General features: G+C 26.7%; 2 protein-coding genes across 2 annotated transcripts; both read left to right on the forward strand.

The window, feature by feature from the left end:
• The first annotated feature begins 1,663 nt into the window (after window positions 1-1,663).
• On the forward strand, window positions 1,664-5,188 carry LOC124940571 (pentatricopeptide repeat-containing protein At1g55630-like). The gene is made up of 3 exons (XM_047481095.1): window positions 1,664-3,751; window positions 4,349-4,504; window positions 4,830-5,188. The coding sequence occupies exon 1, from the start codon at window positions 2,091-2,093 to the stop codon at window positions 3,585-3,587; it is 1,497 nt and encodes a 498-aa protein (XP_047337051.1). The 5' UTR covers window positions 1,664-2,090; the 3' UTR covers window positions 3,588-3,751; window positions 4,349-4,504; window positions 4,830-5,188.
• A 2,594-nt stretch (window positions 5,189-7,782) lies between these two features.
• Window positions 7,783-9,064, forward strand: LOC124940395 (membrane-associated kinase regulator 5-like). Its single transcript, XM_047480909.1, has 2 exons — window positions 7,783-8,638; window positions 8,727-9,064. Exon 1 carries the CDS (start codon window positions 7,843-7,845, stop codon window positions 8,632-8,634), a length of 792 nt encoding a protein of 263 aa, XP_047336865.1. The 5' UTR covers window positions 7,783-7,842; the 3' UTR covers window positions 8,635-8,638; window positions 8,727-9,064.
• The last annotated feature ends 6,490 nt before the right edge of the window (window positions 9,065-15,554 follow it).

The raw sequence follows: 15,554 nt of genomic DNA on the forward strand, positions 1-15,554 counted from the left end.
ATTTATTTATTTGTTCTTTAAAATTTAGAAACAAGCTTCAAAACTAGTTATTAAAACCTAAATGAAGCCTAACTCACATTAAAATCATTTAAATCATATAGATAAACTAGTTAAGTAATGACATAGACTTATATAAAATAATGAAAGAATACGATAAAGTAATAAACACAAAAAATGTTGCATTAAGTCTTTATAGAGTTAAGTCATTTTATTAACTTTTCAGTAGTAGATCAGTCACAAATTAAAATAGTTAATCTTTCCATTTACTAATAATGAATTTAATTTTATTTGTGTATATGATTGATATTTAAGAATCTTTACCTTGATCAAGATGAATAAATAATTAATGATTAATTTGACATGGGTGTTTAATTTACATGTGTGTTAATAAATGTTCATTTCTTATATTTTAATAAAATTATATAATTTTTAATTAATAAATATTGTATACTTAATAAATATATATTTGAAACCAAACTGTTACTAGTTCAACTTTGAGTCATACTTAAAAAAAAAATGAATAAATTTATATTTCATGATTCAATAAATTTTTAATTATTTTGTTTACAATTTCAACATTTTCACTATTGAAGTTTTAAAATTATTTGAGTGTTTTATTAAATCAAATAATATTTCATTTGTAGTCCAACTACTGTCGGCATACAATCAGAGTCACGTTAATACTAGTTATTTTTATTATTTTGATCATCTTTTTTTTTTTCTTTTAAGTTCTTATTTTATAATTTTGAAATTACATTTTCATGTATATAAAGAATGAGAAATGATTAGGTGAGGGAATTTGGTGAGGGAATTTGGTGAGGGAATTATGTGGCATAATCTTATTCGCTGAAAAAATCAAATAATTTCTCTATTTTCTCTCTTTCCTCTCACTTTTACATTTTTAACCAATGAAGGTGATGCCACGTCATTCCCTCACCAAATTCCCTCACTAAATTCCCTTACTCTATCATTCCTCATAAAGAATAGTGGAAATAAAGTTCATGAATAAAATCGAGCAGATACTGAAAGCTTAAGGGTAAATTTAAAATAATTTCCAATAAGGGTAAATCAGAAATTATTTTAGTTTTTTAACGCAGACAACCATGGCTATGTTGCCCTTCTTCCGAGCTCAAACTACAGCAGCTCTCTCTCTCTCTCTCTCTCTATCTTCGCCGGCGGCTCATCCATCGGAAAACTCCGCCTCCGGAAATCGGTAAGACATTTCAGTTTTGTACGGTTTCCTCATTTCTCTCCATGTCTCTTTGCGGCGGCATCGCCTGTTCTCTGAGCTGTTAGCCGTGGGCCGTAGCGGATGCATGTCCTTGTAAATTTCAATTTACTCTAGTTCAATATGAATACTTGTTCATATATAGTTGCATCACAATGTTGAATTTGTTTATGATCGATTGAAAATTTGAAGCTTTATTATGTATGATTAGTATTTATCTAGAGGAGTATGATTAAACAGATAATAGGAAACTTATCATTTTGAGAATGACAGACACTGTAATATATTGACATCAGCTTCATTTGTTGAAAGGATGCTTTTCTTTAAATGTGTTATGCGTCTATATGTGTTTGATTTTCTGGTAAGTTCACAACTTAACATAGAATTAACACGTTTCTGACTAATTATAACAACGAAGAAGAAACTAGAGTTTATGAGTTGCAGATTCTTCCAAGCTTCAATTGAATCTGTTCTTTGCAATCTAGTGTGAATGTAAGAGATTAAAGTGGTGTTGGGACCATAGTAGTTCATTGGATTGATTATTGGCTCTCTTATTTGAGTGTATGAGCTATGATGGGTTCATTATTCTAATAGTGGGAGTTTGTTGCCAGGTGTTTGGATCGAGATCACATATTGATTGATTTGTTTCAAAAGAGTGGTGTCTAGTTCCTTGTTGGCAAGTTTCTAAGTGGGTTGAGGTGCTTTGATCTTACTAATAAAGTTTGTGCGGAGGTCTTATTTGGCGTCCTGATTGAGGGCACTCTTGGAGGATCAAAGTTGTGGCAACTTCATCTTGGATATCAAATGGTGTAATGACGTTATACAGTGGTGTAGACTTCCTGTTCTGTTGGTGGCCCTAATAATGCACTACATTGGCTCATTTAGCCAAAAGTTAGTTCAAAGATTTTCTCGTATTTACAGTTTATCTAGTTTGTTGTGCATCCGTGCCTTTCATAGAAATGGATCAAATGATGAATACATATCTATTGATGAATCTTTGATTGAGAGTTGGAGACGATCAATTACAGATTCTAGGTCTACAGAGGGGACACTTAATCTGGATGATTCACTTGGCTGTTCCGGAGTTGAAAATGACAATGCAATCAATATGCAGGGAAATGTTTCTGTGAGACAAAAATTTATTGATCATACGAGTTTTGATGCTAAAAGGGTGCTCGATATACTTTCACAAGATGGTCCTGGCTTTGACACAAGGGCTGCTTTAAGTGAACTGAAGTTAAGGGTTTCTGCTCTTCTTGTTGGGAGAGTTCTCTTAGAGATTATAAAATCTGTAAACTTTGTGAATAAAGACCGGTCGGCAAAATTGGCTTACAAGTTTTTTGTATGGTCCGGTCAACAAGAGCACTACAGGCACACAGCTAGAACATATCATTTGATAATGAAGATTTTTGCAGATGCTGAAGAATTTAAGGCTATGTGGAGACTTGTGGATAAGATGATCGATAGTGGATATCCAACTACTGCAAGAACATTGAATATTTTGTTATGTAGTTGTGGGAAGGCAGGCTTAGCCAAAAATGTAGTAGAAAGGTTTATAAAATCAAAGACATTTAGCTATAGGCCATTCAAGCATTCATTCAATGCAATTTTACATTGCTTATTAGTTCTAAATCAGTATAAGTTGATTGAGTGGGTTTATGAACAAATGTTAACTGATGGTCATTCTGCTGATATTTTGACCTACAACATTCTTATGTGCACAAAGTATAGACTGGGAAAGCTAGATCAATTTCATAAATTATTAGATGAAATGGGTAAAAATGGCTTTGAACCAGATTTCTTTACGTTTAACCTCCTTCTTCATGTTATTGGAAAAGGGGACAAACCGCTTGCAGCACTTAACCTTTTGAACCACATGAAGGAAATGGGTGTTACTCCGTGTGTTCTTCACTTCACAACATTAATAGATGGTCTCAGTCGAGCAGGAAACATGGAAGCTTGCGTACATTTTTTTGGGGAGATGATCAAACATGGATGCGTGCCTGATGTGGTTTGTTATACTGTGATGATCAATGGATATATTGCAGCCGGAGATCTTGAAAAAGCTCAGGGACTTTTTAATGAGATGATACTGAAGGGGAAGATGCCCAATGTGTTTACCTACAATTCAATGATCCGTGGGCTTTGCTTGGATCAAAAGTTTGATGAGGCATGCTCGATGTTAAAAGAGATGGAGTCTAGAGGCTGTTATCCGAACTTTTTTGTGTACAGCACTTTAGTTAATAACTTGCGTAATGCTGGAAAACATTCTGAAGCTCATAGTATAATAAGACAAATGGTAGAAAAGGGCCAATATATTCATCTCCTTTCAAAGTTAATGGGATACAAGAGATCTTAAAGTGACAAAATATCATCTCTTTTCAAAGTTAACTGGGTGCCCTTTCAGTATAGGGTTATAGGAGATGTTAAAGAGGTATATCATGCTAAATTGGTTGGATTGGCATGCAGCAGGTGGTATTGGTTACTTAAACACCTGGTTCGCTACAGTTAATCCATTTTCAAGTAAGTTCGACTGCTATCGTTTTCTAATTCCTATACAGAATCAGGTCTCCATCTTATATTTGTCTCGTGCTCATAATTAACCATGTATGATGTATGTTTTCTTATTTTTAAGATAACTTCTTTCATAGTTATTGGAGTTCCCAACATTTCTGCAGTAAAAAAACTCTTTTACATGTTTTACTATGAATTGCTTACTTATTTGACTATCATAGACTGCTAGATTTTGATGCATTTCAGTAGTTGAAGTCCCCCAAGAATTATGAGAGCCATGAAATTGTTATCTTTGTCAGATATTTCAAAGATGCCCTAGATTTTTATTCCCAGGCTGATCCTGTGAGATAAATGCAGCATTTGTTCTTCTGCTTGCTGATGTAATAGTCTTTTCAATTGCTGCCATCAATATCTTGCCTGAGTAACCGTTGCTTCCATTTGTTGGTCTTTCTGTTTAAATTTGAGCAAGTTGTTTGTTGTTAAGTAGACAAGAATCACAAATCACTTGGCAAATTGACATTCTTAGTCATGTTTCATAACTTCACAATTATCTTTGTTGCTTTCTTTCTGCAAGTCTTGAGTCTGCGATATCTTCTTGTTTGGCAGTTTCTTTGATCGTCAATGGGAGTTTCGAGGGTGATATTCCCCTCCCTCTTCTATGCATATACAGAAAGTTGATTCTTGGAAGATGTTACTGTTGAAGACCTGCCTATGGATGTTCCCAACCAGTTTTGCATATTTGCAGATGCAAAATATATATAGGTACATATATTCTATCTTTACTGTCTTCTCATTGCTACCCGTTAGAGGAGCTGGTCAGGTCAGGTCAGGTCGCGCTAGCTTCTTAAAATAAAATAAAAATACCACCCACTTGTCTTTTTCTTCTTCTTTTTTTTTTAATATTTGTTGTTAAGAGAGACTAATTTGAAAGCACTTGTCTTGTTTTATTGTTAACTGCAATCTGAAAGCTTGCCATATTGATGAATTTGCTGGTTGCTTTTTCTTGATCACTTAATACTAAAGTATGTTTCTGCGCAAAATTAGGCTTATGAACTTGTATTCATGATTAGTGTTATTATTTTTTCAGTGGGTAGAACCAGAGAAAGCTAACAAGGATAAGGCCTTGTTTGGAATGATGTTATTAGCTGCAAGATTAGGAATAACTTCCATTGGAGCTGGGACACTGATAATTTGAGGAGCTCTATGGAGATGAAGTAAAAAAACAGTAACAATGGCAGAAGAAAGACTGGAAGAGACATACAATATCTTTAACTACCAAATTCATGTTGCTGTGTCTTCATCATGTCTGTTTGGTAGATTGGTATTGTGTTGGTTGGTTGGTTGGTTGGTTTGCCTCTTGTGGATTTTCAACTACTTTGATCATTGTATTATTTATTTCTCAGATTTCTCAACCAAATGAGAATTATTTGAAAAAAACATGGTTTTTAAATTAGTCTATTCCATATTTACAAATTAAATCTCTTTTCATTTTTACTAATCTAGATAAAAAAAAAGTGTTTCTAAATAGTGATGTTGAGTTATTATACATTGTTTATATAGACTTCAAGATTACAATTATAATCCATCCAACAATTTTCAATCCGAAATGTCTGGTTTTAGAAATGTCTGGTTATGGAAATGATATTTGTGTCCCGTTTCGATTTCATTCTGACTCTGTCGTGTCCTGACACTTAAATATATAACATCAATTTATTTATTTTTCATATTTTATAAGAGTTTTAAATTTATTTTTTAATAATAATATAAATTTTTAATATATTACAATATATATAATATTATAAAATTCGTTTATATAATTTTATCAAATAATTTTTATTTTTAGAAAATATGATATGACAGTGTTATTAAGAGATTCTTCGAAACCGAACGGAATTATAGTAAAAGAAACCTCCGCCCATATATTATCCTTCTCGTCTATAGTAAATACATTCTCCGCCCATATGTTATCCTTCTCGTCTATATACTATCCTTCTCGGCTATCTTTAGTTAATTGATTTTACATCCGCCCATATATTATCATTCTCGGTTGTTCATTGATTTTACATAAATACTTAAATTTATATTTATAAATTCAAAAGATGTAATATTATTTTTTTAAATAAATATTTTTTAACTATGTCATATTTTAAAGTTTAATTAATTTATTATTATTTTTAATTAATTATATATATAATAATAATATATAATTAATATTTTTTTAAATAAACATTTTATTTAATGAATTTAAAAATGATCAAATGATTCTCTCATTCAAATATATTTAAAATAATTCTTAACTAACCAAATAATAAATAAATGAATTGAATATATAAAATTATATGAAAAACATAAAAAATAATAAAATGGGAAAACAGTTCAATTAAGTTAAATTTTCATTAAAATATTATCCATATTGTTAAAAATAATTTCTAAAAACTTCAATGGATGAATAATTATTCAGTTTAATAGGTTATAAATTCAGATTAATCGATTTGATTAGTTCAAATTTCATCTTCAATTACCTATCAAATAAAATCATAAATATTATTATAAAAAAGAAAGTAGTATTTTTAACTTTGGGTGAGAATTCTAAACAAACATAACTTATGGGGTATATATAATTTCTTGTGCTAGACTGGAGCCCTTTTTTTTAAAAAAAAAAAATTAAACATTTCTTTTGTTATTTGTTACCACTTTACTAATAATTTATAATATCATTTTGAACTATAGATTATAGTAATAAAAAATCAATAACTTATTTTCTTAATTTTAGCAATATTCTTAAATCATTTTGAACTCTATATTTTATTAATATTCTTAATTCATCGTGATCTCTAGATTTATTAATATTCTTATTTTATTTAATAATGAGACTATTATAATTAATATTTACAGAACTCCATTTAAAGACAATAATTAAGATAGATTATTATTATAACAATAATTATTAAAAAATAATCAAAATATTATTAGTAAATTATAAAAAAAATAAAAAAAATATTTCTTAAATAGAAGATGTTAAAATGTATTTTGCTTTTATCTATTTAAATTCTTAATTTCTTTTTATCATATACAAATTTAGAATAGATTGTTTACAAAGTTTTCAAACAAAAAATAACATTACCTTGTAATAAAGTTTTGATGAAAATAATTTTTACCTAATTCTTAAAATTTAAATGGGTCATTATTATGATAGATTGTCTTCCTAATAAAATTTAACTTAATAAAAAAATCACATTTTAATTTGATAAAATAAAGTTATTATCATACCACTTTTCTTATTATTATGATTGTATCATGATTCATAGAAATAAAAATCTTTCCTTAATAAAATTTGAATTGAATTTTAGAATAAATTATAAAGTGAATTTTAATCCAAATAATAAAAATTTAGATAAAAATAAGATTTTATAACATACAAAATGATACATTCCTTCATAAACTTCTTAAAAAACTATCAATTAACTCTATAATTATTTTCAATATATATATTTTTCTTTCAAACTTTAAATTTGTGACTCATTATATAAAATAAGGTTTTGAATTAACGTTTTTAAACACTGTTAATTTATTATTTACGTGACATTTATAAAAAAATAAAAAAAATATTAATATCACTAATTTAATTATCGAATTTCGGTGAATGGAGAGTTTTAGTGAACGAAGAGTTTTGAGTTTAAACTACTGAATTTTATGAAATTTGATAGTCAAAACTCTTAATTCGCTAAAATTTGATAGTTAAATTAATAATATTAATATTTTATTTATTTATAAATGTTAAGTAGATAATAAGTTGACGGAGTTTAAAAAGTTTAAAATCGCTTAAATAAATTGTATGTAAAATTAAAAAAGGAAGTCCAAAAATTTTAATTGGAGTCCTAATCCCATCCAACTAATTTTATTATAAAACTGGACATATTATAAATATATATATGACTTTTAATTTGAATAAAATATAGTTTTTGTAACCAAATTTAAATGAAAAATACCAGCTCTATTTATACCGCGTAAGGGAAACACGTTTTCTTCACTTCTTTTTCTCTTTCTCTCTATACGGTTCATAACAACTTTTGCCGAACAGCAAACTGGCGCTCCCAACAATGGACGTATTTAGCTTTTTAAAATTCTGGCGGTCTACCGGCGGCGAAGAACTCACCGGAGAAGACGCTCATTCACTAACAAATCCATCGAAGCTTATATCTCGGATCGATAAACCTCATACTGTATACGACGATGTGTATGCCGGCGGCGATGACTCTTTCATCGATTTTGAATTTACAGTTGCAGATTACGACGACAAAAAGGAAAAATACGTTTCCGCTAAAAATACCGATTCCAAAAGAATCAACGATAATCAGAAGAAGTCGCGGTCAACAATTCCGTTCTTCAAGTCGTCGCCAAAGTTCCGAGTCTTAATGTTGTTTAAGAAGTCAAAATCGAATGCGATCTCTAACGATGACTATTCTACTTCCACTTCTTCTTCGGCGGCGGCGGCAGCGACTCCGAATCGTTACAATCAACGGAGGTCAGATTCAGAACAGAGTAAGGGAGGTTTCGCTATTAAATGTAGAGTCGAAGAGATTCCGATTATATCTTTCATTTCACGAGTCAACAGCTGGAGAGATAAATCTCAAGTTAGGGATGGAATTAGTGGAACCTCGTCGTCGAATCGATCTTCTTATTCGAAGATATTAAATCCGCTTTATCTGAAGAGGTTCACCGATAAGACGACATTGAAATCGGCGGTGGAGAAACAAGGAGATCGAGATCGAGATCGACCGGCGGCGGCGGCCGTGGTACAAAAGAAGGACGATTATTCTCTGCAAATACAGCATGATGATGGAATACAGAGCGCCATTCTTCACTGCAAGAGGTCGTACAGTTCAAAGTAAAGAGGTACAAAATTAAAACACTACTGAATTAATTCCTTGTTTTGAAAAAATCAATTGAATTGTCTTCTTTGTCTCTTTGTTCTTCTGTATAGAGGTAGATCAAATGTAACGATTACTTGAGACTAGCTATAGAGATTTCCGCCATGGAAGGAAAAGGAGCTTTTTGATGCATGGAATCATCTAGAACTTTTGCAGGCTGTAACAGAGAAAGAGATCCATCCAGATTGATGTACAAAGTATGAGGTTAGCTTTCTATAAAGCAACTGATCAGTAATCAATACTATAGCTAACTAGGATCAGAGTTCTAAGATTTGTTGGATTAATTTATTTGATATTCAAGAGAGAAATGATTGAAGATCTTATGCAAAGGATTCATTTCTGCATTCCTTTTACCTATTAAATTATTAATTGTCATCATGCTTCTTCTGCAGTTACATCATATAGATCATGACTTTCATAAAATGATTCTCTAAAGACTATTACCTTTCATTTAGTAATCTATATACTTATCTTAAGAATCGACTTAATAGACCAAAATACATGGTTTTACGGGTTTCATTCTTTTTGAAAATGTTTTTATGATGATAGGGTGTTATACTATAGTTATCGGATTAACAAAATTATTGAGGTATTTTAGGGGTTGAGTTAAGGTATTCTTTCTTGTTTTGGCCTAGTAACTAATAAATATGTACTTTGGGGGTTGCCTTTTATTTAAATTTCAGTGTTTATTTGATATTTATATATGTTTAGATGATTTCTCAATTAAGTAAGCTAAATGAGAAATATGACACATTTTTGGTCCCATTTTAATTTATTGCTTTACAAGTACACTAATAATAATAATAATAGTTGGAACAACAACCCACTCAATTCAATTCATCCTTTATTTGTCCCACCAACAATAGTTTGGAGGGGAGGGAAAGAACAAATAATGTAAACAATGAAACACTTGTGCCCTAATTTCAATAACAAAAAAAAAAATGGTTTTATTTAACGTGACCAAAAACACCCAATAAAAGAAACAAGATCCAAAAGGGTTGATTATTTTAGAGGTTTTAATGGGTTTTTTAATTAAAAAATTGTTTGATAAAAAAATTAATTATTTGAATTATTTTAGTATTTTAATTGATAGATTGAATATTTTTTTTTGTAACAAAAATATGATGCTATAGTTGAGTTTTAAGTAAAATTATAGAAAATTTCAAATGAAATGAGTTTCAAAATTACATATTTATTTATTTTATTTTTTCTAACTAAATAACTACTTTCTTTTATTTAATTTTTGGGTAAGTGAGATCTTTCTTTATTTAAGTTCCGACAGAAATTTGATCTCTCCAATGAACCTTAGATTTTGTCTTTAGTTTTCTAAGCAATCAAATGATTCTGTGTATTTAGTTAGTTAATTAATTATTTTGAATTCCCATGAATTTGTTATTTAAATATATGTTACACCTCTAGGATATATATATTATTATTTTTGTCTCAATCACAAGAAAAATATAAATTATTAATATTAAATCTATAGAGTATATATTTTATATACATTATACAGATATAAATAATTTTGGTATTAAGTTTGTATTAGCTTATTACATATGATAAATTATTGTTTATTTTTTTTTAATTAAAATTATGTCAATGCATGTACTCAAATTTAAATACACATAATTATTGAAAATATTTGAATATTAGAGTAATTTAAAAAATGATGGATATATATTTTAGAAATTACATCTAAAATTAAATTATTAATTTTTAAAATCTAGCTAATTATCTTTAAAGATATTAAATTAATAACATATTAAAAACATTCAAACTATAGATTTTGTGAATACATCTCTATTTAAATATTGTGATTATATACATGGAGTACAAATATAATCTAAACTATTGAGTTTGTGTGCATGGAAATACAAAGAATACTTTGCTAAATCTATTTAGGCTTAAAAAGAATTAATAATATATATTTTTTTTATTTTATTAAATGGGCTTTATAGGAAGTGTGTTTGTTGGGCTTAACCAAGTTAACGTCTCAACTTTCAAATATTTTTTATTATTTAATGATTTTGAATATTTATGTTTTTTTTTATATATATATTAGATAAAATAACATTCCATTGGAAACAAATAAGAGAGAATTCACTGTGTAAGATATATGATCCTATTCTATGGGATTTGTTTTGATGGAAAATGTTATTGTGATCCTCCTCGGCATTTTTTGGATTCTCTTATTATCAAAGATACAAATTAAATATAACATAGAATGTGAAAAGAAATACAAATGAGAGTTGTAGGGTTATTGTATAATAAAACTAAATCGATGTTTCACATATTATTTTATTTAATATAAATTTATTTGATAATATATTAATAATCACTTACTTTTACGAATTTAATTTAAGTTAAAAGACGTTAAAAATAAAAACTAAAATATCATAGTTATTTTAAAAGAGAAAAACACTCTATTCTAAAAAAAAAAAATTACAAAAATTACAAAAAAAAACAACTAAATACTTTTAAATTTAATGAAATTTTAAAGTGATATTAATTTTTTTTTTATTTTTTCCTTACAAGTACAAATTCATTCTCTCTTTTTAATAAAATTTAATAAATTGATAATGTTTTGAAATTATTATTTTTTTAAAATATATATACGGTAGAAATTCGATAAATTAATATTCGATTATTTAATAAACTCTCTAAGATAATATTTTTGGCCGGTCCCGACTCGGAGATAGGGTGCTAAATTAATAATTCTGTAAAATTATAAGATAATACATTTTTGATAATTTCTTTAGACCACATAAAAAATATAAATTAATAATTCCTTATACAGTACATGTGTTTTGGTTGTTGTCGCTACTAACACTATTTAAGTGTAAAAAATCTTACATAAAAGATTCGATTGATACGCCTAACAATTAAATTTTTTTTTTTTGAAAAATGTTGTGTATGATTTGTTTGTGATAACAGTATTTTGATATTGTTTATATAAAAAATATTTTTAATGTCCATAAAATAATATATTGAACACAAAAAGCATAATAAGGTGGGAGATTGAAAGTTCTTTCAAATTGGACCATTCATTTGATATACATGCATTGTATACAATAATTAAGTGGAAGCTTAAAGGTGTTTGTAAATTAAGTATTTTACTATAAATTAATAAAATATTAATTAATATATAAATTAATAATTAATAATTTATCGATTAATTAATAAATCTTTTAATTAATAAATTATGGTCGTTCTAAGTGTAGTTTCTATTATATATATATATATATATATATATATATATATATATATATATATATAAAAAGTGGAGTGGCTTCAAGCAATCTCATTAATTAAAAATAAAATAAAATTATCTCTCTTCTCTCTTTCTTCTATTTTTTTCATTTTTCAAACTTGCTATTTTTTTCATTTTCCAAACCAATAAAGTGACACCACCTCATTCCTCCCTATATTCACTTCCAATATCATAGATATTTTATTTTTTGACTTATGCCACAATTTATTTTTCTATTTCCCTCTTCCTATCAGCTATCATTTAAATTTTTTTTATCTTAAATATATATATATATATATTATTAATAAATTATAAATATTTTTTCAGATATTTTTTTTATATATTAAAAATGATTAAAATCGTTTAAACATAAAAAAATTATTACATGAAAAGAAAAGAAAAAAATTATTCAATAGTTTTCGAACTCGCAAGTCTTCGAGAAGAATTATTAATTACTTGACAAACTTTACTGATTTTTCAGAACGAATCTAAAAAACCGTCATAATAATAACATTATGAATGATACGTATTGAACGACTACAATCATTAAAAATTCGACGATTTCTCTCCAACCAGATGGTGCACCAAAAAATATTTGAGATAGTTACTCAAATATGTAGGTCTGTCATATCAGCCACATCAATCCAAAATTCCCAACAAATATTCAAAGTCTCGGGCATTATTCAATGAATCAACGAGATTTTGGATGGAATCTTTGACTCCCAAAATTTCTCCCAACAAAATTATGTAGAATCATCTTAGAGAATAACTTGTAGTAATGTCTCACATAAAAATTATCCAGTTTTGCCAACGCATAACGTCTTATTCAGATATGGACACTTGTTTGCATCTTATTAAAAATAAAATTCTATTATGAGACGAACTCTCTTTAATGTTTAATCTTTTTCTATATTTATTTCGGCTAGCGAAACCACTAGACCGATAATCAAACATGTCATTAAATGTGACATTTCTACATATAGATGGAAGCAATCTCAAGATAAATCGTAAATATTAACGTCCCATTTAATCAAAGACTTTTTTTATAATGGTTTTATTGAATTACCCTAAACAAAAAATTCCAACAATATATTTTTCATCAATCAACAAATAAGTAATTAATTCTTTTAAAAAACTATTTTTTATAATAAAAAAATCAGATTTATCTCTAATGACAAAACTTAATTTTTTAATTTTTAAAAAAATTTAATCCACTATTTATTTTTCTTATTTTTCAAACATAGGAAAACTCAAAATTTTCTCATTCTTTTTATTCATATTTTCCTTTTATATTTTTAACTCCTCTCAAAACAAAATATATTCCACACCAACTCGAATTTCCGAATTCTTGATACATCTTAACTCTCCTATTAACAATATTGTAATATTTATACATCCTTCTAAGAATATTCATCCATTTATCTTCCAACAATGTCATGATCCTAAAACATCTTCATATTATCATTCATTTATTCAACCACAATCGGTTTACAAATGAAAATGGTTAACATTACAAAAATTCACTAGCATTGACAGGATATAGTTATGATCTCATTTTTATTTAAGACGTCTTTATTATGAATGAAATATTAGACATTAAATTTGTATTGACACCCCACAATCGCACACCTCTCCGGTACTCTTTAGGAAGATATCCACCCCGACCGGATCAATGTAAACAACAAATTCAAATCAGGCAGATTCAAAAGAGGATTTAAGCTACTTTTTTGGTGATTTTATGGTATCTTAAATCGATTCTTTCCACTAGCCATCCTTATAGGGTTAAGATCAAGAAAATGAAGTTGTTCAATCATTGACTCAAATCCATTGTCGAATCCTGATAAAGATTAATTCATAAATATAAAAATATTATATATTCTAATTATTTTAAAATTCGGTAATCAAAAATACAAATTATTTATTTTAATGTTATGCAATTAACCATTATAAAAATTGAAAAAGTTTGTTAAGTCAAAATTATTATAAAATTTATACAGTAGGTAAAACAATTATCTACAACATTATTATTTTTTTTTGGTACGGTTATCATTCATCAAAATCTCTAAATAAATATAACTTAAGCCAAAAGAAAAAATAAATAAAAATTTTATTATGAGATTTTATTTCTTTTTGTCACTAATCTACTCTAAAAGTAACCGTATTATATTAAAAAAAAATGCTTAACATAATATTATATTTATTTCTCCATCTAAGAATATCCTCACGTATAAATATAATTAATCTTTATCAGAAAATATAATAATATATTATCTTGTCAGAAGACATATTTAGGACAAAAGTCTCAAATTATATTTTCGGCTTACAATGAAAATATTTAATATTAAAAAATTTAATTGATGATACATTTTCAATCACAAAACGAATGGAAAATTAAATTCCTTTTGAAACAAACAAATATATTTAACAAAAGCTAAATATTAGATTTTTAAATATCAATAATATATTAAAATTTTATAGAATTTTAGGAAACTAACACGATATAATTATAATTTTACTATCATTTAAAACTTTCTTTTATTAAGAATTAAATCAATGAGATTTAATTTTTAAATTAAATATAAGATTTTGTGAATATTACATCTCATCTCATTTGAATAAAATATAAAATATAAAATATCAAAATATTATATTCATGTAATCTTAAAAAATAATTTTGTGAATACTACATCTCTATCTCATTTGTATAAAATATAAAATATTATATTCATGTAATCTTAAAAAACAAGTTAATAAAAGCAAATATCGTTATAACAAATATATTCCAAAAAGTATTAAAAATATATATACATAAATTTAAATTATATTACATGGAATTTAGTTTATATATATATATTAATGAAGTAATTTAGATTAAAATAAATACCATAGATATATTATAAATCACTTTATAGTATAATTATCTAAAATTAAATTATTACTTTTTAAATCATCTTTAAGGAATAATAAATTTTTAGATTTTGTGAATATATATATATATATATAGGGTACAAATATAATCTAAACTATATTTGAAATTATTGAGTTTGTGCAGAAAATATGAAGAAGACTTTTGTTTATACGATTTTTATATTTTATATTATTATGTCAGGTTAATATATCAATTTATTAATATTTTTATTATTTATTTTTTTAATCTTATTTTAATTGAGTATTTATGTTTTTTAATCTATATTAGGTACAACAACGTTGACATTTAATGAACCAAAATAGTCACTTATAAATTGGTGTAAGATATTTTGTTTTGTTCTCCGTGGTCCTGGAATAGCTATATTTAATCAGCAGGGAAAATGTTCTTGCCATTCTCATCCTGCTAGCACGAATCGCTAGCCGCATTGTCAAAGATAAAAATTAAAGATAATATAAAATGTGAAAGTAAATATTTTTTTTTTTTTGTATGAATTAAGTGTTGTATTGTTTTTTTAATAAAATAATGAACGATGATTTATATATATACATATATTTATTACTTAATTTAATATATTAATAACTTATTTAATATTAATTTATTTAATAACGCTTATTTATAATCACTTGTTTTTTATAATTGAAATAAAATATGTTAAAAATAAAAACTTATATCAAATTTATTTTAAAAGAGGATAACACTATA

Source organism: Impatiens glandulifera, chromosome 5 (assembly GCF_907164915.1).
Source record: "Impatiens glandulifera chromosome 5, dImpGla2.1, whole genome shotgun sequence".
NCBI classification, from domain to species: domain Eukaryota; kingdom Viridiplantae; phylum Streptophyta; class Magnoliopsida; order Ericales; family Balsaminaceae; genus Impatiens; species Impatiens glandulifera.